Source organism: Hipposideros armiger, unplaced genomic scaffold, assembly GCF_001890085.2.
Source record: "Hipposideros armiger isolate ML-2016 unplaced genomic scaffold, ASM189008v1 scaffold_364, whole genome shotgun sequence".
NCBI classification, from domain to species: Eukaryota; Metazoa; Chordata; class Mammalia; order Chiroptera; family Hipposideridae; genus Hipposideros; species Hipposideros armiger.
In genome coordinates this window covers 222,984-249,783 of record NW_017731714.1, presented here as the reverse complement: position 1 = coordinate 249,783, position 26,800 = coordinate 222,984, and the positions used below count along the sequence as shown (strand labels likewise).

The 26,800-nt window shown below is 42.6% G+C and overlaps 1 protein-coding gene across 1 annotated transcript in view; it reads right to left on the bottom strand.

Annotated features, from left to right (window-relative positions):
* The window catches only part of ZNF827 (zinc finger protein 827), a 122,248-nt gene that overhangs the window by 82,064 nt on the left and 13,384 nt on the right, over positions 1-26,800 (bottom strand). Inside the window, exons 3-4 of the mRNA XM_019662040.1 lie at positions 23,697-24,177; positions 9,735-9,968 (exon numbers count right to left, since the gene is read on the bottom strand). Coding sequence (XP_019517585.1) covers positions 9,735-9,968; positions 23,697-24,177 — 715 coding nt within the window. The remainder of the gene's footprint in view (positions 1-9,734; positions 9,969-23,696; positions 24,178-26,800) is intronic.

Below are 26,800 nucleotides of genomic sequence, written 5' to 3'. Positions count from 1 at the left end.
TAGGAGGGAATACCAAGATCCCTTCAGCAAGAACACCAGAGGTCCTCAGACTGTGAAAAGGAGAAAATACTGCTTTTCAATCCTTTGTCTTCCTTTGATCCCTCAGAAATTAAAGCTTTTTAGAGATGTTGCCACCAAATAGTATTTAGTAATGGCCTCTCTGTTTGTGCCACAGTTTGTGTTGTGGATAAGAATAACGGAGATCACAAGGGGCAAATAAGTTCTTTTTGTGAAAGTGCTCCTTTCTTGGGCTTATATGGACACTCCCCTGCCCAGTGAAATTGGTCCCTTCACTCTCAGACTGTGTGCATCATCTGGTGCTCACAGATGCTGAGGGGGACATGGCCACAGCACACAGGCTCCCTGGCAGTGAGGAGAGGATTCCCTTCTCCAGAGGTAGGTTTGCATTATCAGTCTGTGCCCAGATGGGCACACGATACATAGGGTATAATGACACATGCAAACATCCCCCTTCTTTGACATAAATAAGTTAAAGGTGAAAGGTCATTACCAGCTTATATCCAGAGGGGCACACGATCCATGGGGTGTAATGACACATGCAAATATCCCCCTTTTTGACATGAGTAAGTTAAAGGTGAAAGGTCAACATGGCGATGAAAAGGAAAACCACTGTGGAATGAGAAAATCTTAGATCTCTCCTTGGGAAAAATAATGGCTGTGCTCCCCCTCACAAGACCATAACTGGGGTAACACTATAGCCAAAAAGTCTGGGAGGAGAAACCATAAAAAGCTAGAGTGGTGTAGATTATTCAAATGCACCCATAAGGTACACAGCTTCGACCTGGCAGGGAAATTTATCCTCTGAGTGCAAAATGGAACAGAATGTTTGACTGGCTCCTCAAATATTTGCACCCACACTGCACTTGGATCCCTCAGAAAAGAAAGCTTCTTCGAGATGTCACCACTGAAGAGTATTTGCTAATGACCTCTCTGTTTGTGCCACAAATTTGTGTTGTGGGTAAAGTAACATGCACAGTCATTTATACCAGAAAACAGAAAACGACCCAGGAATACAGGAGGAGGGCACGCTATCCCCGCCTGCAAACACACTTCCTAGGTGTCCTTCTTAATACTTTTGCTCAACATTGTAAAGGTGCATCCTGAACCCCCTCCACCCTGCCCTGCCCTAGCCCCACCCGCTACCCCACAGCCCTACCTTCAGCCTCACAGCTGCGATCAAACTCCTCCCTCCCCCAGTCCAGCCAAACAGAAAAGGAATCTCTAATGAAGGTGGAGCACACGAAATTCCTTTCAGAGTTCTTGCCTGGTTTCTGGGAACACACGCCAATACAAATTTTCGTGGCTACATTAACATATGCAGCTATGCAACAGGGAGAAGATAATAAAACAAGAGCCCTTTTGAGTCTGGCCTTTCTGAGTCCAAGGCCTCCGTGTGGGAGGCGGAGGAAGCCAGGTCAAGAAAGCAAAAGGGTGGCAGAGGGGTGACAGCTCTGAGAGGAAAAGGGGGCGCAGGGGCAGTGCCCTGGGGGTGTGAGCTGGAAGAGTGTCCCACATGAAGTGGGAGAACAGCAACAGCCATTCAGGTGTGGGGGTTCAAAGATCTGTAGCTGTGTGTGAAGTTACAAAATAAATAGGGGGGGTGCTCCCTAGTCAAAGGGCGAGGGTAACGTCAGTTCACTGTGGGAGAGCCTGTTAGAAGCGAGTCCCCTAGTCTTGCTGAGGAAAGAACAGCCCTTCCAGAGCAGCACACAGCTATTTCTGACTCCATCCTGCCTAAATGGTCAGGTAAATAAGACCGCTGCATATCCTCTGAGCTTAACAAGATCTAGCCCTTCAAGAAAAGAATTCTCTGGGTATATAAACATGTCACATTTGTATCTTATTAAAGTGATCTATTCCCTGTTGGTATAAGATATAATTATCGCATTCCAAATACCTTCAATTCTGAGTTTAAAAAAAAAAAAAAAGAGTCTAATTCCTAACTTAGATTTAACTTTCCTGTATATCCTGAGAGATGCTTAGGATATATATGGCAATGAGGGAAGTCATCTGCCACTTAGTCGTAAGCCCATTGCCGGGTCATATTCATTCTAAGTCATTTAAAAAAAATTGACATACAAACATTCCTTGCCATCAGCTGAAGTACAGACTGCTATGTGCAAATATAGAAATCAGAGGGGTCAACTCCACCACGATGGTATTTATTCAATAAACTAGGTTTCATAGGCTTTATACCTGAAAATGAAATACTGTGCTAATATTAAGTAAAGACACACTTTCCTTTTAATATTAAACAAGTCTGCATTTTTACCCAATTTTTGTAATTACAGAAAACGTGATAATTCCATAATTACACATTTATGGAATGTGTAACAAAAGAAAAAGGAGATAAATTGGACTATATTAAATAATAATTTTAATTATCAAAATTTTAATTATCAATAATTTTAATTATCAAAATTAAAACCTTTTGTGCTACAAATAATACCATCAAGCAAGTGAAAATATTAGCAGCAGAATGGGAAAACATATTTGCAAATTACATATCTGATAAGGGACCTAGACCCTGAATATATAAGGAACTTTTACAACTCAAGAATAAAAAGACAATTCAATTAGAAAGTGGGAAAAGGACTTGAATAGACATTTTTCCAAAGAAGATCTATACATGGCCAATAAGCACATGAAAATATACTCAACACCATTAGTCATCAGGGAATTGCAAATCAGAACCACATGAAATACTAGTTCACACCCAGTCTGATGGCTATAATAAAAAAGACAGACAATAACACGTTTTGGCAAGAATGGGAAAAAATTGGAGCTCTTATACATTGCTTGTAGCAATACAAAACGGTGCAGCTGCTTTGGGAAACAGCTTGGCAGTGCCTCAAAATGTCACCATTTGAACCAGCAATTCCACTCGTAGCTATATACCCAAGAAAAACACAACGTATGTCTACAAAAAGACTTATACATGAATGTTCACAGCAGCAAAAGTTGGGCCACAACACAAATGATCATCAACAGATAAACAGAGAAACAAAGTGTGGTATATCCATGTATACTGTGTATAAAATTAATATGATATTATTTTTGTATCCATTCTAATAATATCCAATGAAATATTATTCAGTCATAAAAAGGAATAAAGTACTGACACATGCAACAACATAGATGAACCTTGAAAACATTATGCTAAGTGAAACAAGCCAATTACAAAAGTGCACATATTGTAGAATTCCATTTATATGAAATGTCAGAACAGGCAAATCTATTGAGATAGACAGCAAATGAGTAGTTGCCTAGGGCTGCGGGGGGTAAATACTGGGAGGATAAGGAATGACTGCTAATGGGCTTTGTTTCTTTCTGGGGCAATGAAAATGTATTATAATTAGATATGGTGATGGTGGCACACCTCTGAATATACTAAAAACCACTGAGTTGTACACTTTAAATGGGTAAATTACATGATACGTACACACTAGTTGAACAAAGATGTTTTTTAAAGTCAGTCTAGATGTCCCCTGTAAGGCAGAACAATCTAAAATATATAAACTCTTAGAAAAGTAGAGTACAGGGTTTAATACATTTTTCCAGGTGCTCAAAAAAAGTTGACGTGAAAAAAGTATTTTTCAATTTCAGACAGATTAGGCTATGCCATTTTGACAGTCTTCTGCTTTCAATGTCTTCAGTACCATGTGCGACAATGAGATAAACAGACAATAAAATAAACAAATAGGGACTTTTCCACTGATGCTTCTAAATTACTCTTGAACTCTTTCACATAGCTTTGCTAACATGTCCACCTGTTCTTTAGTCATCAGCTCTACACTCAGCTGTACATAAGCAGGTAGAATCACATGGAAGTAGACTCAGCGAGGCCTCCCTTGCTCTTTCCACTTAATTAGATAAGTTTGAAGCAGGCAAATGTGAGATGACATTAATATAAAACTAAAACACCTAAGTTCCAGCCTTACAGATGATTATTGAAGTCCTATCGCTTATGAAGTTTGACAGACTACCATTTTGCAAGAGAGCCATACCAAATAGAAGAATGAATAATTTTTTGCCCTGAGAAATTATTTGGTTAAAACCTCTAATTTATTTCAAGAAATTCTTTAGAATAGGAGAATCCCTGACATGGTTTTTTTATTTGTTGGGGGTACAGGGGGTGCTTTTGCCTGCTAAAAGAATGCCAGAATTGCTGAGGAATAATCACGAAATTTAATAACAAAAATCACTGAAAACAGTAGTATTATGTGAGGCTCATAACATCCTCTTGATATATTAGGTACATGTGTCCTTCTAAAAAAGGCTCCCAGATACCATTATTTTATAATAAATAAAAAAGAATTGCCACTGAAGAGAGATGGTTCTTTCTAAAAAGTAAAATGTACATTTAATAGAGAGCTTTGTTCTCTATCAGCTTTAGCCTCAGGCATACTTTTCAGCTGGACAAAACTTATTTCTCTAGTTAACCATTTCCTCCACTCAGCACTTCTCCAAACTTAGCTGTCAGAATCGCCTGTAGGGCTTGTCAAAACCTAGGGTTCAAGAATTTGCATTTCTAGTACTTCCCTATCCCCCCCCACACACATGTGGATTCTGCGGGTGTGGGGAACCACCCTTTGATTGACAAGCACTGCCTTGAGCACACACAAAGCGGGGTGTGGGGGGTGTGGGGGGGTGCTAGCTAGGCAAAGTCCAGGCTGGGCAGGTCTTCTCGGAGCGTCCACCAGAAAGGAAAGGTAAACATCACCTAAAGGCCAACACACATTCCCATTTAATATTCCAATGATAGCAGTGACTGCCCCTCAAGGTGCGCGTTTCCTACATCTTGTTTCTCTCGCTGGTCTCACAGCACCTTCACTCTTGGCCACCCAAGGTGGGTTTTCTGGGGATTCTTCTCCTCCCAGCCATCCTGCATGACAGCAGCCACGTCTGCCCAACACGCGCTTATCCATAGATACTGAGTGTCCACTGGTGGGTCCCGATCGGAGCTGAGGCAATCAGCGGGAATCATGACTGAGACATTTCTGACTAGTTGCTCGTTTGAACTCAGAGGGTGATGGTAACTTCTGTCTTCTGCCATGCGGCTGGGTAACAAAAAGGCCACGTGTATGCGCAGAGAGAAACAGGGCTGAGGTGGAGGTGGGAGCCTCCTGGGTTCCACGCAGTCCTCGTCTCAGGATTCGGTCAGGGCCTGAGGCCCTGCTGCGTCCCTGCCCTGGGGTCTGTTCCATAAGTCAACCCCAAACCCCCATCTTCTATTAAACCCCCCTTTCTTGCCTAAGCTGGCTCAAGGGGGTTTGTTCTTGACAACCAAAAAGGCCTTCATTGAAACGGTTAATAAGGTCAATTTTTAGGTCCCTTCCTCTCTGATATAGTTCACTCAGAGATTAAATTCGCCGTAAAACTTCTTCCTACCCAAGTTCACCTGCTCCTAAATATCTCATGGCTGAGGCTTACTTAGGGGGTTCCCTGAGCCCTGCATCACTGTGTATTTCAAATCCAAGGCCTGCTCAGAATCCTCTACAAGAGGCAATTATAATTTATATTTCTCTCCAAGACTAGGCAGGGATGAATGAATATAAATCAGAAATGAATATAAATCCACTCAGTTTCTTTTCTGAGCATAGAAATAAGAAAGTGTTTCAAATTCAGATCTGAATATGAAGTTTTATTTACCATGTGAGATAAATTTAAGTGTTTAATTTTTCAATAATGTTTCTGAAAAACTCCAACTTCCCAGCGGCTTATTTTTGTGGAATTCATATTTTAAAATGGAATTCTTATCTGCTACTTCTAGGTTCAACCGTATGTGGTACATTTTTTAATGTGATGCTGAATTCAGTTTGCTAATATTTTGTTGAGGATTTTTGCATCTATGTTCATTAGGGATATCGGCCTACAGTTTTCTTTTTTTGTACTGTCTTTGTCTGATTTTGAGGTCAGGATGATAGTGGCCTCGTAAAAAGAGTATGGGAGCCTTCCCTCCTGCATTTTTTGGAATAGTGTGAGGAGAATAGGTGATAATTATTTTTTTGAATGTTTCGTAAAATTTACCTGTAAAGCCATCTGGTCCAGGGCTTTTGTTTGTTGGGAGCTTGTTGATTACTGCTTCAGTCTCACTGGCAGTAATCTATTCGATTTTCCGCTTCTTCTTGATTCAGCCTTGGAAGGTTGATTGCTTCTAGAAAATGATCAATTTCTTCCGGATTGTCAAATGTGTGGGTGTATAGTTGCTACGTGTACATTTTATATAGTATATGCAGTCCCACATAAACATGTAGCTCCCCAAAGGAAGAACAGCTCGTTTCATCATCTCTTTGAGTCTAGCGGATTCTCTTAAGAGCACAACAGAGCAAAGCAGGTAAAGTTTTGTGTCACTTTCAGCACTAAGTCTTATCTGTGGTAACACAACTGTTCCCTAAGTTTGCGAGGTCACCAGGCACTGCACAACCAGAGTTTAATGGTGACTTGATTCTCTTAGTCTGTCTAAGGTTATCTATCCTCCTACTGAACTGTGGGATTTTGGCCTCCTTAAATCAAGACCTCTGGGAATTATCTTTGGCCGCTATACACACTGAGCAGAAAAGTCTGATTCTTTTGGCTGCCTGGGGTCACATAACAACAGGTTGTTGCAGGCATCCAGTGTTTTCCTCTGCGGGCTTGCTTTCTTTATGGTAATCAATTTACTTGGCTCAGCTGTCAGGCACTTGACTTCCCAATTAACAACTGGAAATAGAACTTGAGACACAGGAAGGAAGAAAACTCGGGTTTTCCCAAACACGCAGTTAATGAGAAATTTAGCCTAGTCTCTAACGCATCTGTGTTTTTCCCATAAAACATGAAATGTCAATTTGGAAAACAATATACCTACAGAGGTTTCTCCACATAGGAACGTTTCACATGATATTTGACTGGGCCATTTGCCCAACATCCATTGTTAAGGAGTTGACATAAATTAACTGAAAACGAAGCAGCCAAAATTATTGGCTGGTTTCCTCTTATTAATTCCATGAAAAGGCTGAAAGGGCCTAACCTACTACGGATCACAACTTTCTATTCTCCAGGAAAGGAGTAACAAAGAAGAGAAATCCTTTTATTCTACATCTTAGCTATTCCTCGGGTCTAAACTGAAAGAAGGAAAAGATGTATGATAATACACGGGATGAACTTTTCTCCCAACTTTTTCTGACCAAAATTTTCCCCAGCGGGGCAGAAGGCAATAAATGAAAATGAGCGCGACAGGAGGCAACGGGGACTCCAGTTCACAGACTGCCTGCGCTAAGGCTTTGGGATATCAGCTGAGATGCACCTGGAATGGCTCTGACTGGCCTGCATAGACGCTTTGGGAAATGAATTACTACTCTGGACTACAGAGGGACAGGGAATATCATGGAAAACGGGGTCTGAAGACACTGACCAGTCCTGTACTTGGATGTCTTCGGGGCAACAACACTGAAATTGCTAAAGTTACAACTTGAGGAAAGGAAGCGCGGCAAGCTTTTTCCTCACAGCTTCCTGCTTTGGAGAGCACTGATCTATCTGTGATTACAAACTCTAGTATCCACTTTAAACCTAATAAAGGGTGAGTCCTCTTCACATTGGCGCTTAGGAATGACAACATTTGTTTTTAAATCACATGCCTATTTTTAGGACTCACTTGGAAACTTCTTTGCAGTTTACCTGGCCACACAGTTGGTGTGTAGAAGTACAAAGCTGCAAGTGCAAGCCACTTACTGAATGAATTTCCTTGCCCTGGCATTCTTCCAACTAGACTTCAGCATCTGGAGGGTAGGGGCTGTGATGCTTTTTTTTTTTTTTTTTTTTTTTACCTAGGTCTCTTGCACCTAGAATGCTGGGGAATTCTTTTCAAGGCAAAAAATGTTATCCTAGTCTTCAAATTTTCACTTCCACACCATGAAGCAGGACAGATGCCCTCTGAAAATATGACCATGTCATCCATTCAATTATTGTTTAACTCCACAACACATGGACTCAATAAAACTCAACATAAACATTTAGAAAGGCCATTGCTGTCGACAAATATCATCAAATGTGCACGGCTGCATAGCTGTACTCTGTTTGAGGGGCCTCGTTATCTAGGACATGATTTCCTACTTCATTGACTCAAACTGCATCATCCAACAGGATTAAGATAAAATGTTTTCCCCGAAAGAACATTTTTCCTGAAATCCCATTTTTGCATATTATCTTTTGGTGCCACCCCAGCTTTCCCTGCTCATCATGGTGGCTGCACAGCAAACTCTGAAACAGAAATATCATGTACTAGAATCTTACCATCAGGAGGGGACACAAGTCACTGTCAGAAGAGTTAAAATCACTGCACTGTGAAAGCTTACGCTATAGGAAAGAATCAGAGAGCTGTGTGACCTCTGAATTGACTGGAAAATCAACAGACAGATTATTCTATGTCACCAAGACCTTTTGACACAGAAGGGAGGGATCAACTATATGGAAATATATTGGCTCGAACATAATTTTTTAAAACTTTCAGCTTTCATTCTTGCTAGATGTCCCATTTCCATAGGAGAAGCTGCATTGTCATTGCAAAGTTTAGAAAAATGGGGCTACAATGGGATGTAATAATTGTATTATACGTTATCTATAACAAATCGTGTTCCCCTGAAGTTACAGTGCATTAGGAGGAATTAACACCAAAGGAAAGAATTCTTAACCCCACCAACTGGCAAATACAGGAATTTCAACTATTCTGATATAATGACTCCAAGTTACTATTAACGTCTTACCTTCCAACTTTCAGGTCAACAGAAACAGTCAGAATTGTCCATGAACTTACAGGAAGAAAGAGTCCCCCTAAGGCATATCTAGCTTTCCTCCTCTAAGCACAGAAAGTTACAAACTGAAAACAGCATTTGATTCATATTAGCATTTTCAATATAGTTTCTAAAAATTTTCTTTAAGCAGTAGTGAACGAAGGATGGGATATAAATTGGTTAAGTATTTTTATTGATACAAGTTTTCTTTCCATGTTCTGAAAGTCATACCTTTGAATTTAAAAGACACTAAATGTTTAGTTTACCTGTTCCAAGGGGGATGTGACAGATAGGTGACTTCATGGAAAAGAATCCAAAGTACCTGAATTTCAAATTATTACCTATTTTGCCAACATTTGACAGGTTGAGATTACATTTAGATACTAGTAAAAACATTATTCATTCATCTCAAGGTCTTAGATTAATTACTGTAATATCCCATTATGAAATTTTTTATTCCTAAAATCTCATTGCAACTCTATTGGTAATTACTTCAAGTGCCATCTCGACTGCTTATTAAGTGAAGAAAAATATTTTAATGGCCCTTAAAAAATATAAAGTATAAATGCACAAAAATGTAAGGTTCTCTATTATGGAAAAAATAGTTATGTTGGTCAATCAGCAAAAAGTGCTTTGACTATCATTAGAACCCATTTAAAATTATGATCCACATCGTCTTAGGAAACAGCAGTGTTTTCTAACAATTTGCAGTCACAGTCAGACAGAGAAGGCTGGGTTTAATAGGACAGGTACACCGCCAACACCTGCAAACAAACTCACACACACAACACAGGAATTTAAGCCAAGTAATCCAACCATTCCTGAATTCACTGCAATAATGTGATGTTGCCGCCATTAGGCTAATTATAACCCATGCAGGAAGCAGCCCAGCTGGCTTGTACATGAAATGATCAGAATGTGAACATTTTAGAATAAATCAAGTACCTGATAGTTTCATGAGAAGTTCAGATGCTGCTTTGACTGACACATCCCGCCGTAGTACATTTCCCTTCCCGTCCTGGGGCTTAAGCGTGTCCTCAGAGATGCTTGGGGCTGGCACTTCAGATTCCGGGCTGAATACATAGCTGGACCGAGGCAAGGTGGTACTGAGGGCCTCCTCTTCCTTAGGCTCCTCTTTTACTTTAAAGTTAAGATTCATGGGCTCCTTCTGGTTTGCAGCTGTCAAAAGAAAAAAGGGGTTTTATATATATACACGAACACACACACAAGGCCACTCCCCCTCTCAGCTGCCCCCAACTTGATGAAGTATGGATGCACGATCATATTGTGCTAACAGCAGGAGGGACCATGACCTAATCAAAATCGGCTGAGCCCTGGGCACAAAAACACAATACACTCCAAGAGCATATAGGCTTCTGAATCTTTCAAACCTATCCTATTTTAGGAGGTGCTGCCTCTACAAAGTGTCTGGGCATTTTCTCTTTGGTTTCTTTCCCCTCAATGTCCTCTTCCTGGATAGTATGCTGTCGCTCTGACCTATTTGCCCTCTCTCTACCTAATCCTAGTATAGAATAATGCCTCCGGGCGGTTGTTCTGCCATAAAATATTGAACCTAAACGTAAGTCAGAGACAATACCCAAAGTGAAAACCTGGGGTGGGGTAGAAAGGGAGGATGGAGAATTTGCCAGAGAGAAAAGCTCAGACTAGAGACTTTTGCCTTATTATAAGCCGACACTACCGACCCACAAAAAAATGGGGGCATGCACTTGGCATTGTTTTTAGGGTCCCTGTCTGTAACCCAAGTCCTCTCCGAGTCTACAGTGGGCATTTTTAAAGAAAACTTTTTATTTTGGAATAACTGTAGATTTGCAGAGAAGTTGCAAAGATGGTCTGAAGAGTTCCCATATATCCTTCACCCAGCAGTCCCTAATGTTAACATCTTACATAACCATGGTGCATTTGTCAGAACTAAGAAATTCACATTACTATGATCTAAACTGCAGATTTTATTCAGATTTCACCAGTTTTTCCACTTCTGTCCTTTTTCCATTTTTAGCAAGGCTGCTTGGTGTGGAGTGTGCGGTCAGGGCAGAGCTAACTGGCCTATTATGGGATGGATGCTGTGGCTTGGCCGCACTGTCCCAGGCCTTCACCCACTAAGCTGTATCCTACCCAGGAACAACTAAGAAGGAAGACGAGCATCTTCTCCTACCACTTGTCACTTTCACAGGTCTCTTGTTCCCCCGTAGAGGGAGGGCCCTATAATACGAACTTCAGGCTGCTTATTTGGGGTGTGTCTTTTGAGAGAGAAGGTCTCATCCTAATACAAGGTTCTTAGTAAGCTTATTAGAGTGAGCCTTATGCCCATTCCTGCTTAACAAGTAAGAGGGAGAAAATAAATCCCCAAAGCAAACACCTTCCCAGCCCCTGCCCCCAGCCAATACACAGGCTTCTGCAACATATATTCCCAACCTCTAGGAAGGTAGCTCCTAGAGGACCTTGTTTATTTAGCATATTCCTGCAGCTTCCTGGGGGTTTTGCTAACCGCCTTCTAAAGCTTCTCTTGCCCTGAGCCTTTCTTCATAAAATCCTTTTCCAAGAGCATCCTACTTAGTCACAACAGAGTAATTAAATGGTGTGTGGTCTGTTATGTCTGGAACTTTGATTCTTCGGGAAGGAATCATATAAAGTGAATGGTGAAGTAATTTTTAAAAATGCTTTGGTGCTGCATCTTTTATTTTAAAACGTTTTTAAAATTCTAACGTGGAAAAAGATAAGAAACTATTGAGGTCCTAGAAGCAAATCCCAGCTTCTAAGAGAGGGCAACCATTCTACTGATGCTCTCTAAAGATATATGTAGCTGCTGGGAGCATTAGGCAGAATACGTGTTACCGAAGACTTAGGAAAAAAAGAATGCTATTTAGGATAGTTAGTACAATCCGGGTTTAACAGGACTTCAATAAGATATTTAAAAAAACAACAGGCAAGCTGTATGCTGTTGGATTATATACTTGCGAGGCACTTTCTACCTGGTTTTCAGTCTGACAGTGCCAAGAAGGGCATGAAACTAGCAAAATGCAGGGAAGATGTAAACATAGCTAATGACACGTCAAAAAACCATGCGGGCGACACTCCTTTGCTCCAGCTTTAGTTTCCCAAACATTTAAGTCTAAATCAAAGATATAAAAAAAGAAATATGAAGGGTAACCTAATAACCAGAGATAGTTGCACTGAGAACAGTACCTAAAGCCTATATTTTAAAATTAATGACTGAATAGTTGCTGTCGTTTTTCATGATCTTAAGAAACCCAGAGTCTTTCTACAGAGCAAGGTGGAATTAAAAGTGTTTTCTTCTTTCCTTTGGGAAAATTGCTAAGAGAAAAGCAATCATTTCTGACTCACTACATAGTCTTGACTTCATTCTTAACCACTAACAAAAAGATCGGTGCACATATAGAACTCCATGGGTAAAGGACTTGCACAGCACCTGCCTTGACGTCTACATATGTATCCTGAAGCTTCCAGATACTCGAACGCAGTGAGGAAGCCCTACTCATCAGGAAGCCCCTTCTCTTACTGTTTGTTCCAAACATTTTAGGACCTGAGCCCACTGATCACAGATGATTCGCATCTGTAAGTTCACGTCCTCAATGGAGTTGTGCAGTCATTTAAAGGAAATCAATCCGCTTTTTGAGGATTCAAGATAAAGGCTAATACGGCAAAGGAATGGGAAAGCCACTGGGATGAAATGATTCTACGCTTCCAGTTCGAATGGGCAGGCATGAATGAGTTGTAAAAGAAACCCCTCTTTTCAAGCAAGGTGTCATCAGTTCACATGGAGGTTCCTTCTGAGCACAACTCCCCCCACCCCCTGAGGAAAATTCTATATCATGTCCTTAAAGACCATTATTTGTTTTAATAAAGCACACAACTAGCATTTGAATAGTTACATGGGAATTGGTCCTTCGGTCAACCACAGAAAATAGGTATCATCATTACTATCTTCATTTTATAGGTGAGGAAACTAAGGCCCCTCTAGGTTAACAGACTGAACCTCCCCACACCTCACCCCCCAGAATCACAGAAGTGCTAGACTTTGGGGCTTCTGGTTGAAAAATCACCCAATCTCTCTCCAAGACAGCCCAAGCTTCTTTAAGGAGGAGTTAGCCCTAAGCAGCTGGATGGTGGGCCTTGCAAACTAAGCCATCTGAAGTGAACTAACCGTGGTTCATGAGAAAGCGGGGAGTGGGGTATAACCTGAAGGTAAGGGATGTTTTCTGGTAGGAAAGAGTATTTGTGAAGATCTGACTAAGAGGACGGAGGAGGAGGAACAAACTGCAACATGACAGCTTCTGTTCTGTCAGTTTCCTCTGGTGAAGGAAAAGGACATTTTCCTTGAGTTTAATAAGACAGGGCTCTCACTTTTGCTTCAGAGTCTAGCAATTTTGTGAATGCTGAACAGCTACATGAAAAAACTAGACCAATGAGAATTTTATTTACTGCCCCACCTTAAAGCAGAGCCAAAGGCTCTTGAACCTGGAAGGCACCATAGATCGGTGGTTTCCAAACGGTGTTCCGAGGAACCCTAGGATATACTTCGGGGGTTCCAATACATGTTTGTTCCCAATTTAAGTTTTTAAGATTATTTTAAAATTAATTTTAAAATGTGCACCTTCAGCTGCTGCATTATATATAAAATGTCAGCTCACTGGAGACCACTGATATGTTAACTTATCTTGATAAGTTAATTCAGGTTTGTGTATCACATGTAATACAGCTTCTCCTGCTATCCTAAAAGTGTTAAGAGTTCTAGTAATCTATCATTAATATGCACTGATCTTTCAAAAAATTCACACCTGTGCATGCTTATCCACGTAAAACTATACAGTTATGGTGCTACTAGAGTCTCTAGGCATGTCTTAAATCAGGCTTTCTCAACCTTGGCACTGCTGACATTCTGGGCTGAGTAATTTGCCGTGGGGGACTGTCCTACACATTGTAGGATGTTATCAGCATCCCTGGCCTCTACCCATTAGATGCCAATAGCACTTCCCAGTCGTGACAACAAAAAATTTCCCCAGACATTGCTAACTGTCCCCTGGGCATGGCCCTGGTTGAGAAACCACTGCCTTACATAAATGCCAGGATAGAGTCAAGAATATCTGCTTTGGTGAAGCTTCTAATCATCGATAACAGACATATGTAGATATAACTCGTATAGATATATCTAGATGTATCCTTTATAGAACACTTAAACTACATGCCAGGGGTATGTTAAGTGTTTACATAGATTAATTGCTCTGATTCTCACAACCATTTCTTGAAGTAGGTTCTACTATTATCCCCATTTTACAGATGAGGAATCTGAGACTAGTGAGATGAAATCAATTTCCACCTAAGAGTTAATTGATTAATAACCAAGAGTTAATACAGAATGATAGATGGCTTCAGTGTATATTGAAAGTTTTGGATACTATCAGTCTGCCATTTATTCTGATAAAGAAGAAGGGCAATTGAGAAATGTTGTCAACTTTGAAGCAGTAACTTTTCAGTATTATATGCTTCTTTCAAGCCTCTGAATATATTTAAGGGGAGGAATCCTGTGATTACAAGTTGCATTGTTTGAAATCTGCCCTCATTTGCCACAGTGTCCCCATGTAAAGGGTGTTTCTTGAAACGGCAATCAGCGAAATAAATTTAGAAATATACTAGATACTTACACTGCTGTAAGACCTCATCTGATCTTAACAGTAATTTTACGTTTCATGCTTATCAATTAGCAACGCTCTTCTAATTGCTCGAATGCTTAAGTAAATACATGTAATAAATGTGAACTGAAGAAGTTCAAGTTATATTTAGAAATCCATGTTCTATGTTTTCTATGTTGAGTGTGACTTAAGATTTTGTTTGAAGAAAAAAATAGGTTTACTGTGAAAAAAAACAAACAAATTGAAAACCATTACTGTTTTCCACTCCCTTATTTTATAAGAAAACACAGGCTCAGAGAAGGATATGGCCTTTTAAAAATCTCATAGCTTGTTAATGAAAGAATCAGAGCTCAGCTCTCCAGATTACGAACCAAGGCTGTTATTAGCATTCAAGTTCCCTTGTAAATACTTGTAAGTATGTGTGACCTGGCTGGGGACCTGGGATTCTTTGATAATTTTATGCACTTTAAGTGAGAAAAAAATTACCTTCTGAAATCATAAGGAAAGCTAAGATTTAATTAAATAATAATAACAGTAGAGTATTACTTTTAGATGTTCAGCATATTATATCTAAATAGAATGTTTAAAACATTAGCTAAATATTTTTAAATCTTGCTCTCCAATAAGGTAAACTACTTAATTTGCCTTAAGTAGTTTTGTAATTAGTGTTTGGTGAAGTTTTAACCATCTCGTATTTCTCATTAATCCCCACCTGAGCTAATCCTTGGCCACACTTCAGTACTGGTTTCCCAAACCCAGGCTGCAAAGGGCCCCCCATGACAGCTACCACAATTATAGACATAGTGACAAAGGGAAAACAAAACAGTGTCTGGCGCGGGGTCAGGGTAATAACAATGAGCGGAGCTGTAAGAACTGTAAAATAAATAAATAAGGCTTTTCTTCATGAACCAAACCACTAAAACCAGCAAGCACATAATCTGCAGAAATCCACTTAACAGACAGGATATCTCCCTTGTCAAAAGCAGGAAGGACAAGTCCTGCAAAACCAATCAAGCCATGAGTAAATGGGAAAGAAAGCTGTATTTTAAATTCATACTATTAAACCCAAAGAATGAAATGTATGAATAGCAAGAAATGATTGGAGACTAAAAAAAAAAAAAAGTCTAAAGACTGGATAATATATTTCCAACACTTTTCAGGAAAAGTTCAGGACCTTCTGCCCAAAATGACATCTCCTCTTGATTGCTACGCTTACCATGTTAAATTACTATGCCAACATTCTGGTTTATACATCAGTTTTTTAATGATTTATGTCATCGTGGAACACCCAGAGAGTTTGAAGAACTCTGGGCTGTGGTCGATTATAAAATAGACACAATGATCCCCCCCCTCCCTAAAAAGCTACTCCTTCACGATGGGACTCAGCAGCTCCTCCTATGAAGAGGCAGAGTCGATTTTCCCACTCCAAATCTAGGCTGGAGTTGTGGCTTGCTTTGGTCAGTGGAAGGTGGTGGGCCACGTCTGAGCCCCCCCCCCTCCAGAGGTCCTGGGCACTCTCTCCTCGGAACCCTGCCCCGCTGCCATGTGAACGAGCCTGGGCTAGTCCTTTGAAGAATGAGACACCCTGAAGAGCAGGGATGAGCTATCCCAGCTGAGGCGATCCTAGTCCAGCCAGGCCCCAGCCAATCTGGCAATGGGCTGCAGACAGATGAGTCAGCCCAGGGGAGACCAGGAGAAGCACCCTGATGAGCCACGCCCAGATTGCCAATCCACAGAACCGTATACTAAAAAAAATGGTTCTTGTTTTGAGCTGCTAAATTGTGCAACAGTTTGTTAATTAACTATGGGACAGACTCCAGTTCCTAAGCTATAAGCTGAGGTCCTAGGACATAAGCCATGAGACAACACCAAGGTCCTCACGCCCTTTGGGGCTCCCTCTAATTAGCCTGTTGACTTTCCACAGACCACCGCCTTCTTTCTATTCCATCTTCTTTCTTAAGTGTTATGGAGGTGGTTATGAATTTGAAAATCCTTTTTTCAGTGAAGTCATATCACAACCTCTGAAAACCTGACTTCTAGAATATGACTAATGGAATATTTTTCTTATAATCCATCATGGAATATATTGTGGATGATACAAAGATAAAGATGTTATAAAAAGAAACATTATCTCCCACCATGGCAACCTGAAACAGTGGAAGAAACAAGACTAACGCACAGCAATGGAATGAACTAGCAGTCATACAAGCAGCAGCCTGGGTACCACTGGAATCCACCATGCAACAGGTAGGAAAGACCAGAATAACAGGAAAAGGTTTTACTAAAGAAGTGGGTAAACTCTTCTTGGAAGGGTGGCTGGCATTCGCATCGGCTAGGCAGTAGGGGAAGGGTACCATAGGAATGGGACCTCTGTTGCTAGAAATTCTCTACGTAGATACAGGACCACTGTGAGTCAGAGGTGCACTGAAATAGTTATTTTAGCTTTAATAACATTATTCATTCCTTTTAGAAAAAGTCCCTCCCCCCACCACTTCATCTAACAGGAGGAAGATATATGGAACTCCACAGTTCAAATGACCAGACCCCTGGAACACCATGAGTGAAGCCGGAGAAATGGCAAGGAGAGGGGTGTGCCTGTAAGCTCATGAAGACGGTGAACATCATCTTGAAGGGAGTGGGAATACAGATACTCCGTAGAAAGGAGCCAGTGGAGGCACAGCCCGATGCGAGAGGTATTAGAAGAAGGATCCCTCAGAAGGCACTGGAGGGCCTGGGGGTCGGGGAGCAGATGGGGTGGGGGGACCTGGAGGGGTGAGCTGGCTAGGTGTGTGTGACATGATGGCCAGGAAGGGCTACATGTGAAGGGATGGACTGTAGATCTATTTTGAAGACAGAAAAACTGTAACCAGATTAGTGACTGAATTAACATGTATTAGCAATGATGCCATGGTTTGAAGCCAAGGAAAATAAACAGTGAAGCAGACGAGGTCAAAAGACGGCTTGCTCAACTGAGAAAAAAAAAAATTAGGTAATCGCTAATTAAGCGGTCATGAGCCAAGGCTGTGCAGTTAGGCCGAGCTGAATCTTTGCTCTGTCCCTTGTAGCGAAAGCCTTTTAAGCCTCAACTTCCTCGTCTATAAAATAGGTTCAATATTATGAACGCATAGGGCTGTTGAGAGGGTGAAATGGGAAATGACATGAAGTTCTGGGCACAGTGCCCAGCTCACTGTAAACAGAGCCGATCAGTAATAATGCTTATAGTAATAATAGTAGAAGCAGTAACAGTAGGGACAACAGTATTAAGTAGAAGAAAATATATTTCTGAGAAAAGGACAAAAACGAACTGAATTCAGTTTTGCAGAAACATAGACTTTGAAAAGCTTTTCCAGGGGGTCTGTCAAGATTTAAAAAAAAAAGAAAGTATTCTAGAGGGCCATTCTAGAACTAGATATACTCTATCCAGTACAGTGAGGAAAGAAAGGTCTGGAACCCAGTCACGATTCTTTCACAGGATTTACGCTGAGTCCTGGCTTCCCCATCCCATGCTTGTTACCAGACAGTGTATTTAGAAGTATGCTGCATGCTAGAAAGCTCTACAGAAATATAAATTCGCCTTATTGTTACCACTCTTCTTTGCGCTAAATAATTCCTGAAAAGCCTACAAGTATTAGCACAACTTCCAATGAATGGCATCTAACATGTAATGTTCAGAGAGTGGCACCCATGTTGGGGACTCTGGCTAACTCTACAATGTCACAGGACAGAGAACGGAGCCAAGTGCTGGCTTCACTGCTAACTGACTTTGTGATTTGGGGTCTAGGCAGCCTAGGGCAGGGACCACCAGAGCCAGGCCCCCCTGGATTAGAATCTCAGTTCCACCACTCATTAGCTGTGTAAACTTGGGCAAGGCTCCTAACCACTCTATTCCTTAGTTTTCATCTGTAACATGGGAAAAATGGGAATGCTGTCTTGCTATGAGGTTGTTATGAAGTTCAAATGCATTAAATGGCACAGAGTAAAGCACTATACAAGTGATTGCTAAGAAGAAAGAATAAATAGTGGGTAAATGTCACAAAGTCTCCATCCATTGACGTTTCGGCACATGTATGTGTTAACTCCAGGTCCCACTCGCTTGTAATGTCACCTGCCCCTCTCTGTGACTCAGATCAGTCCTTGCTCCATGGAGCCAAGTCACTGAAAAACAGCCAAGAACCACACTCTCCAAAGAATCACTACCAGGTCCCATAAAAATCTAAGATTTCAAGGGCATTGATGTTGCCTGCATGTATACGGCCGCCAAAGGCAGCTTCTGACACCAGGAATTTTAGTCACGTGGTCAGCGAGTGCCCATCATGCGAAAAGCAAGGCAGGGTTAACAAGGAGGCCAAACTGAAGACAGAAGTTTGTGGAACATAAACCCATTGAAGAAGGCACCGAGGGAAGGGGAGCGGGAGAGCCCCACAGCAACTGGCACTGAAGTCTTAGGGTGTGACTGGCACGTGGATGGCAGTTACTTGAAAGAAGTCTCATTGGTTAAGAAGCTCTATAGGAAGCCAATCAGAACCACCAGGCAATAAGGATGACCCAGTTTACTGGGCACCTCCTCTTCTTCCTTCTCCAGCAGCACAAGCAAAGGTATCACAGGATGGGGAGCTGCCACTCACAGACTAGCTGTATTATAACCACAAATGCATAAAATTGTACAAAATAGATGGAAGTGGCAGAACAGATACACACACACTCACCAACTCTCCTTTATGGATACAAGAAAACCTTTGCTATTTTATGGGCTCCTAATAAATTAAAAAATAATTCAGCTTGTACCTATTTGTAAGTCACTGCTTTAAAAAGTTCATCTCTCCTGCTTAAAATTGTGTTGGTCTCAATTTTTGAAAGTAATAGAATGAGGGAGAAAGCATAATTTTTTTTTTTGCCAGTTTCCAAATTAAAAATAGTTGAAATGTCTTGTAGCTTTTATTTTCGAAAACCAGGAACAAAAAGATATTCTCCACCAACCACTGATGTGTCGATTTTCTGTCAACTGCTTGGTTATAATTTGGGGAGCTAGAATTAAATTTTATATCTTGAAAAGTATAGTTTTCAGAAACAGAAATAATATAAAGCTGTTCGAGGAAACTTTTAACTAGCTTTCAAGTGATGATACTCCCAGTGCCTTGATGTTCTAGATGAGTCTTGAGACTTTCTAGTTCTAACTAGAGAACATTAAGATGCTTCTTTTAATTTTCCTGTCATGAGGCCCCATGAGGAAAAACATGGGGCTCAATGAACATGTTCACCCAGGCCTCTTGTTCATGTCAACCTGGACCTGTGGTGACGCCTCAGACCCATCCCACAGCACCAGGCCCCTTCTCATGGTCTGGGACAGAAAGCAAGGGAAAAGAGCTGTCCTGAAAAAAACCATAGCTGTCCTGAAAAAAACGGTACCACTTACCAAGCTTGTATTCCATAGCAGTGGTCCTCAGTCTTGATTGTTATTTTAGAATCATTTGAGGATTTTAAAGAAAACACCAATGACTAGTCCCTATCCTAGACCAATTAAATCATCATTTCCGGGAGTGGGGCTGGACTCTGGCATTAAAAACAAAACAAACAAACAAACAGACAAAATACAACACCCCAGGTTAAGTGTGATGTGCAGACAAAGTTAGAGCTGCTGCTCGATCCTGGATAATGGAGAGAAGGCACAGAAGCGGCGGGAACTTGAGTGCTTTGAGGTCCGGTGCGCCCCTCTCCTCTGCACATCCCTCATCAACATGGGACCCCTGGATCACGTGCTCTGACATGTGTAGGTCTGCTGGCTCCCAAGAAAGAGCTATGTGAATACGCAGGGCTGCAGTCCTTGAAGGCATGCCTTTTAGGCCAAAACCCTGAGCAAAGTTTACAGACTTATTTTTTTCCCCTCAGCCCAGAAAGCCAGGAGCAGCGGCTGACCCATTCTCTTCCTGGAATCAATTATGATGCTGAGCCTGAGAAGCCTCGGTTCCGGGGAGCGGCGTTCATCTTGAAGGACCAAGGAATGTTAAGTGTGGGCTCAGGCACAAGAAGAGTTGATGGTTCGGAGAAGGGGTTTGATTTCACAATCACATATGCGGGGAAAACATCAAAACCAGGGTGGGGGCGGGAGGTGGATTTAGAGTCCATTTCAAACACCATTCCACCAGCAATTTTTAATCCCACTGGGTTCCCTTGAGTCACCTTTATGCTCAGTTTTAGTGGAAGGAGCAAGAAAGAATCCCCCTTAATAAACAAGCAAGAAAGAATCGAGTGTTTTCCATCGCTCATTTGGAAACAAGTAGGTATGTACATGCTTTAATTTGTCACTGTGCTCCAGCTCTGGGGACAGTAGTATGGCTGGCACAGAGACTCGCAGACTCAGTGCCCACAAACAGCTGCACCCTACAGTCCCAGCAGGTGCACGCACAGAGGCCAGCTCACAGATTCGTCGCAAGAACAATGGCGCCGTTATGATGCCGAGGGACGAGACCCAGCGCTCACCACTACTACACTACATTTGATGAGGGAAAGAGCTAGAAACTCTGCCGCAGCTCTCTGGGATTTGGCCTTTTGGTCCCAGGAGCACAGCCACAGACACAGCACCACGGTGACAGCAGCTATCAATTATAGGGCCCCACCAACCCAAGAGTTAGTGGAATTCAAAAAACAAGAAAAATATCCCTCCAGAAATTGTATTCCTTTCCTTTTAACATCTTCTCCTCCCATGGGCTGCATTGCCACAGTCACCAAGTTTACATTTACATCCAAATATGCACACACACAAAAAATTACCGATGCATCTCACTCCCCGGTGACTTTATAACAGGTTGCTAGGTAACAGTGCACACAAGTCGTGTTTCAGGACCTCTACTAAGCCACTATAAAATAGCTGCATGGGCCTTTTGCATAAATAGTGTGCATTTGTTATCTGTTTTCTTCTGCCAATTGATCAGTGGGTAAATACTGCGGCTGCCAAACCGTAAACAAGTCCCCATCAATAGCTAACTGGGAAAACAGATCACAACAGAAGGCTTTGGTGCACAGTCTTTCACCCCAACCTACCAACATGCTTCTCTGCTGGTGATGACGCTCCTCTTTGTAATTCTGGCTCTCAGCAGCTATAGGCCTTATGTTAAGCTCCCTGAGATTGGGGCTGGCGTTAGGTACAGTCGGACGTGGGGCACCCAGAGCTGAGCTGAGCAGGGGTGGTGTATCATACACCAAATGTTTTATCCAATCCTTCCTTCATCCCCTGTGGCCTTCCTGCAGGCTCAAAAACTTCCTGGGATTGTGGAGTCAAAGGAGTAACCCCTAACTAAGAGTTATTCATCCCCACTTAGTTTTCCCCATCTGTTAAGTAAGAAAACTATTCCTTTCTAAGCTATGCTAAGTGAAGATGCCATGTGCTTTCTTGGGAGTGCACTAGAAGAGCCCCCAAAAGGACCCCCTTTTGGTCTGCTAATGGTGGGGAGACCATCAAGGAAGAACCAGGGATCGATCCCACAGAGGTGAAAATTAAAGGGTCAGCAGCAAAAGGGACCCTGGAAGCCTGCACATTCCCCGGTTTCAAAAATGACTCAGTATAAAGCTCAGAATCTCTAAAAGCCATTTTCCCCTGGATTGAGATGGAAGAGGAAGAAGACAGGGGGGAAGAGGAGTAGAGCCCCCAGTTCTTCTGGGCCACAGTCAGACGCACTTTAATTCCTGGGACTCATCCTTTGCAGCCCAGGGCTTCCTCACCTGCACTGCAGGTGGGGCGCCTCACTATCACATCCCCTGCGCTCTTTTCCTCCTCAGCTCATTTCTGTGGCGCCTCATTTCCATCCCCTACCTTTTCTCATTTCTTCCAACTAGTGTCGCGCACTCCTGAGGGGCAAAGATCTGGGGTGACAGGGACATCCCAAAAGACCTGACTGAAGTGTCACCGAGCACAGGGTGTTCAGAGTGAAGCTGAACCTCTAATTCACCTGGCAATGACATTTAGTGAAATGCGACTCACAGTCCATTTAAAGGAAGGCGGTGACCAATTATTCTCCCTTTAAAAGGGTATTGTCAATCTCCAAAGAGCTGAAGTGGCATTTGGAAATCATCGTGGGGACGCTGGCTTCACTGCAAGACAGAACCAACTCTCAGCCGACCTTTCCCCACCCTCCACATCGCCTTTAAAATTTTAAATCCTACTTTAAAAAGCGTAATGAGGAGCAGCACCATCCCAGGACACGTTATCATTCCAAAAGGGAGTCAGGAAAAACAGCCTCCCTCAGCGTCTCTATGCCCCCGGATCAACTCCACAGCTTAATCAAAGAAATTGGAAAAAAACCAACTAAAAGAAACATCACCTATAATTTGATGGTGAAAGTGATATCAATGAATAAGAATACATTTTTACAACTTTACATTCTGTTGTCTTTCCAAATGGCACTAGGGCAATTGGAAAATAAGTTTTTTTTTAAAATTATAATTCCACTTTACATGAGGTACCAAGAGTCGTCAAATTCATAGAGACAGAAAGTGGAAGGGTGGCTACGAGGAGCTGGAGGCGGGGGGAGTAGAGATTTATTAATGGGTATAAGGTTTCAGTTTAGGAAGATGAAAAAGTTCTAGAGATGGATGGTGGTGATGTTTCCTACAACAATGTAAATGTACTTAATGTGCAAGAACTGTACACTTAAAAATGGTTAATTTTATGTGGGATATGTTTTACCACGATAAAGAATTTTCCACTGGGGAAACAAAAACTTAAGATAATCTTTATCATTTGCTTGAGCTTTAAAAGTCTCTAGTGCCTAATAGTTGTCTCTGAATGTAGGTCCTTTAACAACCTTTCAAATGAAAACAAATGAAGAACTTGAAAAATGCAAAATGAGATTTTCCATACAAGCACTTTAAGGAACCCAATGCAGAGACAAGTTAAATAGGGACCAAGGTCACACAAAGAACTGCCACCAACCTGGTTCACCATGTGACCTTCCCCCCACAACAAGAGCCCATAGAGGAGAAAAACCAGAAGGAAATCAACACTCTCTATTATTTCTAGGCCCAAAGCACAGCAATACAGCAATGTTTACTTCTAAAGGACTGCAAAAAAAAAAAAAAAGGAGAACATTTACAAAGGTGCAGACTATTAGACTGTAAAGAGGCCTTGAAATCATCTAGTCCTACCAGTCCATTTTACAGATGAGAATACTGGCAGAGGAAAGGAGAGAGGGAGAGAGAGAGAGAGAGAGAGGGAGAGCGAGAGAATACAACCCTATTCAAGTACCTGACAGCTTCATGAGAAAATCAGACGCCATCTTAACAGAGATGTCCTGGCTGAACAATGCTGACGCACTGTTGGCCACATACTCGGACGGGTCTTTCAGCTTTGTGTGGTTGGCCGGCCTGTCGGCAGCATTCAGGGGAAAGGAGGCTGGCAGGCCGTTATCTTCCTTGGGTTCCTCCTTCACCAGCAAAGGCGAGACGCCAGCCCCACCCTGGCTAGTCCTCTCTGGAGTGCTGGCCGGCATCACGCTCCCCACTAGCTCTGTCCCTCCTCCTTCCCTTTGCTGCCCCAGGCAGGCACTGTCACTGAGGTGGGGAGATCCCTTGACATCTGGGTCTGGGATCTCCTCCTTCACCTTGGCTTCTGTCCTCAGGAAGTGCTGATGGCAACGCATGTGGAGTTTCAGGCTGAAGTGGCGCGAGGAAGTGAAAGGGCAGAGCTGGCACTGAAAGGTCTCTCCCCGGTCCTGGTGCTGATGAACCTGACGAAGAAGCAAGAAGAGTGAGCTAGCCACCGTGTGCACATGGAAAACCGCCTTGTTGCACGTGCGCGCTATTCGTCAACAATTTCCTCACAGTACCAAGGGCTGGCCCAGGGGGAGAAAATAACCAGAGGAGGGAGCATTTCGTTACTGTGCTCCAGGTAACAAGGTCGTTCCCTAAACAGAAAACGGGCCCAGGTAGGTTAAGACTCCATCATTAGAGCCACGCTCACAGCCGAGAATGCTGTCTGGCAAGGGAGGCCGTTTGGGGCAGCATCCTCTTAATAGTCCAGGCATCTGATCTCAGTTGATGTCTTCAGAGGAAATATTACAAACCCAGCAGAATGCGAACTTACATAATTACCAGTTGCGGGTCAGAAGAGGTAACCTGTCAAGTCATTCCTCTCATAATGGTAACACTTTGCATGTACCCAATTATTGCCACCCAGAGCACTGGTAATATTTTGCAAACGCAATTTCAATTTTCATAAGTCTTCTCTAGGTAATTCAGAAGGTGGAAAATAATGTCTCTAGGGTATTCCCATTTCATAGACAGGGAAATGGAGGCTCCGGAGTGAGTGGCTTGAGCAAAATGACATACGAAGAAAGTGAAGTGGGGGAAAAACCATGGTCTGATCCCCACCAAGGATTCTCAGCACGGTGAAACCAACATTTCCAAACGTGGGGCTACCGTGCTCAGATTCTGACGTCTGCAATGAAAATATGCTGACTTTTGAATCCAGTTCCAGTCTAGCATGTATGCACATACCTGTAAAAATTGCAAGAAACTTTTTTTTTTTCTTCCTGCCACTACCAAATTTAGTGCTTGAAAAAGTGAGGAAATCATTGCACAGGCCCAAGCCAGGCTTGCAGCTGGCAGGTGCTCATAAGCTTGTAACTTCCCCTCTCATCTCTGCCAATGCACTTCAGAGCTGACCTGCTACACCCTGCTATTTCAGGACTGGCCCTCCCTTGAGTAGAAACTGCCAATTGTGTTGATTTGGGCCAAATGATTTGGGGAGTTGTATGATCTGGACAAACAAGTCAGCAATTGGAATTCAAAACCCAAACAAAGCTGACACCTCATCGTCCAGTGATGGTGATTTGAGCGGGATTTGAACCCACGTCTGAGAAAGGTTAAAGGCCGGTTCGTTAATCCACGGAGCCACCTGGCCCCTCTAACCAGGCTTCCTTTCCAAGAAAGCGAGTTTTACTACAGCTGTTTATGCATTCTGAATGCAATCCAAAAGCATTATTCACCAGCCAAGACATACTTTTCAATAATGTTAAGTGACCAACAAAAGCAAAGAAATTAAACGTTAATGGTGAGAGCCTGTCGCTACAGCACCCCACTGTGGCTTTTTGAAAAAAACAACAGAAGAGATTCTGCCCCTCCTCCCCCCAAAGCATGAATTTCTCAACAGAAATCACCATATACACTTAAACGCAATTGCAGTAAAGCTTGGCTCTTTAAAGCCTTTCTCCGCCAGGTCTGGAGGGTCTGGGGAGTGGGGAACCTACACTGTCACTGGCTGTGAATATCACCCTCCGTGTTCTTTCACCACCAAGGGCTCTCACTCTGCAACTGATGGGTGCAGTTCGCTTTCTCACAGGAGCGTGATGATTTCCCCATCACCTCCTCCACCCCACTCATGAAGAAGCAGGCACCTGAGGGGCCTCAGGTCACAGCCCCAGGAGCCCCTGAAAGGTGCTGCCCAACGCAGGCCCCGGAACCAGGTGGTGAAGGTCATGAGGCAGAAAGCTTTCATGGTTCCTAGGAGCAGTGTGTGTGTGGGTGGGGGGGAGGCCGATTCCATTTCACAGGTGCCCGACCATCTATTGACCCAGGAGAGGTGAGGAGCTAATCCAAGAACAGAAGCTTCGGGGCAGGAGCTTCTGGAACAAAGAGCAAGCCCAAGTTCTCGTCAAGAGGGAGCCCTAGCCCTGGCGGGAAAAGGGTCTGTGCGCAAGTACTTCACGTGGGCTTCTCTTCCACCAGGTCCTGGCCTAGCTATATTTAGTTGTGAGGAAATTAGTGACGGTTTCAAGGAAAAAACAGTGGATGTGGTGTTGACTTTCGCACTTATAATTAACTTTATTTGAGCTTCACCTTCCCAAAGGGGCTGTATATCCCACATTTGGCCCTAGAGAGAAGTATTAGCTCCATCCTCCAGTTACGGTTTCTCCTCTTCTCTCTGGCAGAAAAGCACTTTCTGCTATAATTTTTATTCTCTTGAGCTGGCATTGACTTTAAAATCCCTCTCAGTCTGCTAATGAGAAAAAACTCTTGTCTAAAGCATGTCATTCTTTCCAGGCCACACAGAGATGTCCTTATCGACTGGTCATTTTGCTCCGAGAGCACAAGCACCCACACTAAGGGGTGGGAAGTGAAGGACCTGTCACATCGTTACAGTCAGATGAATATGAGCAAACTTGGGGAACATGCCCTCCACCCACTTAGGGGACCTGGCCAGCCAGGGAAGGGCTTACCCACGAGTCACAGCTCCCCAGATGGCAGGCTTGAGACAGTAGGGCTCAATCAGCACCCTGACTCTTTCTTGCCATTGATTGCTTCACCAATGTTCTTTATCTTAGCCAGTCCTCCTCACCTTTTCTGTTCAAT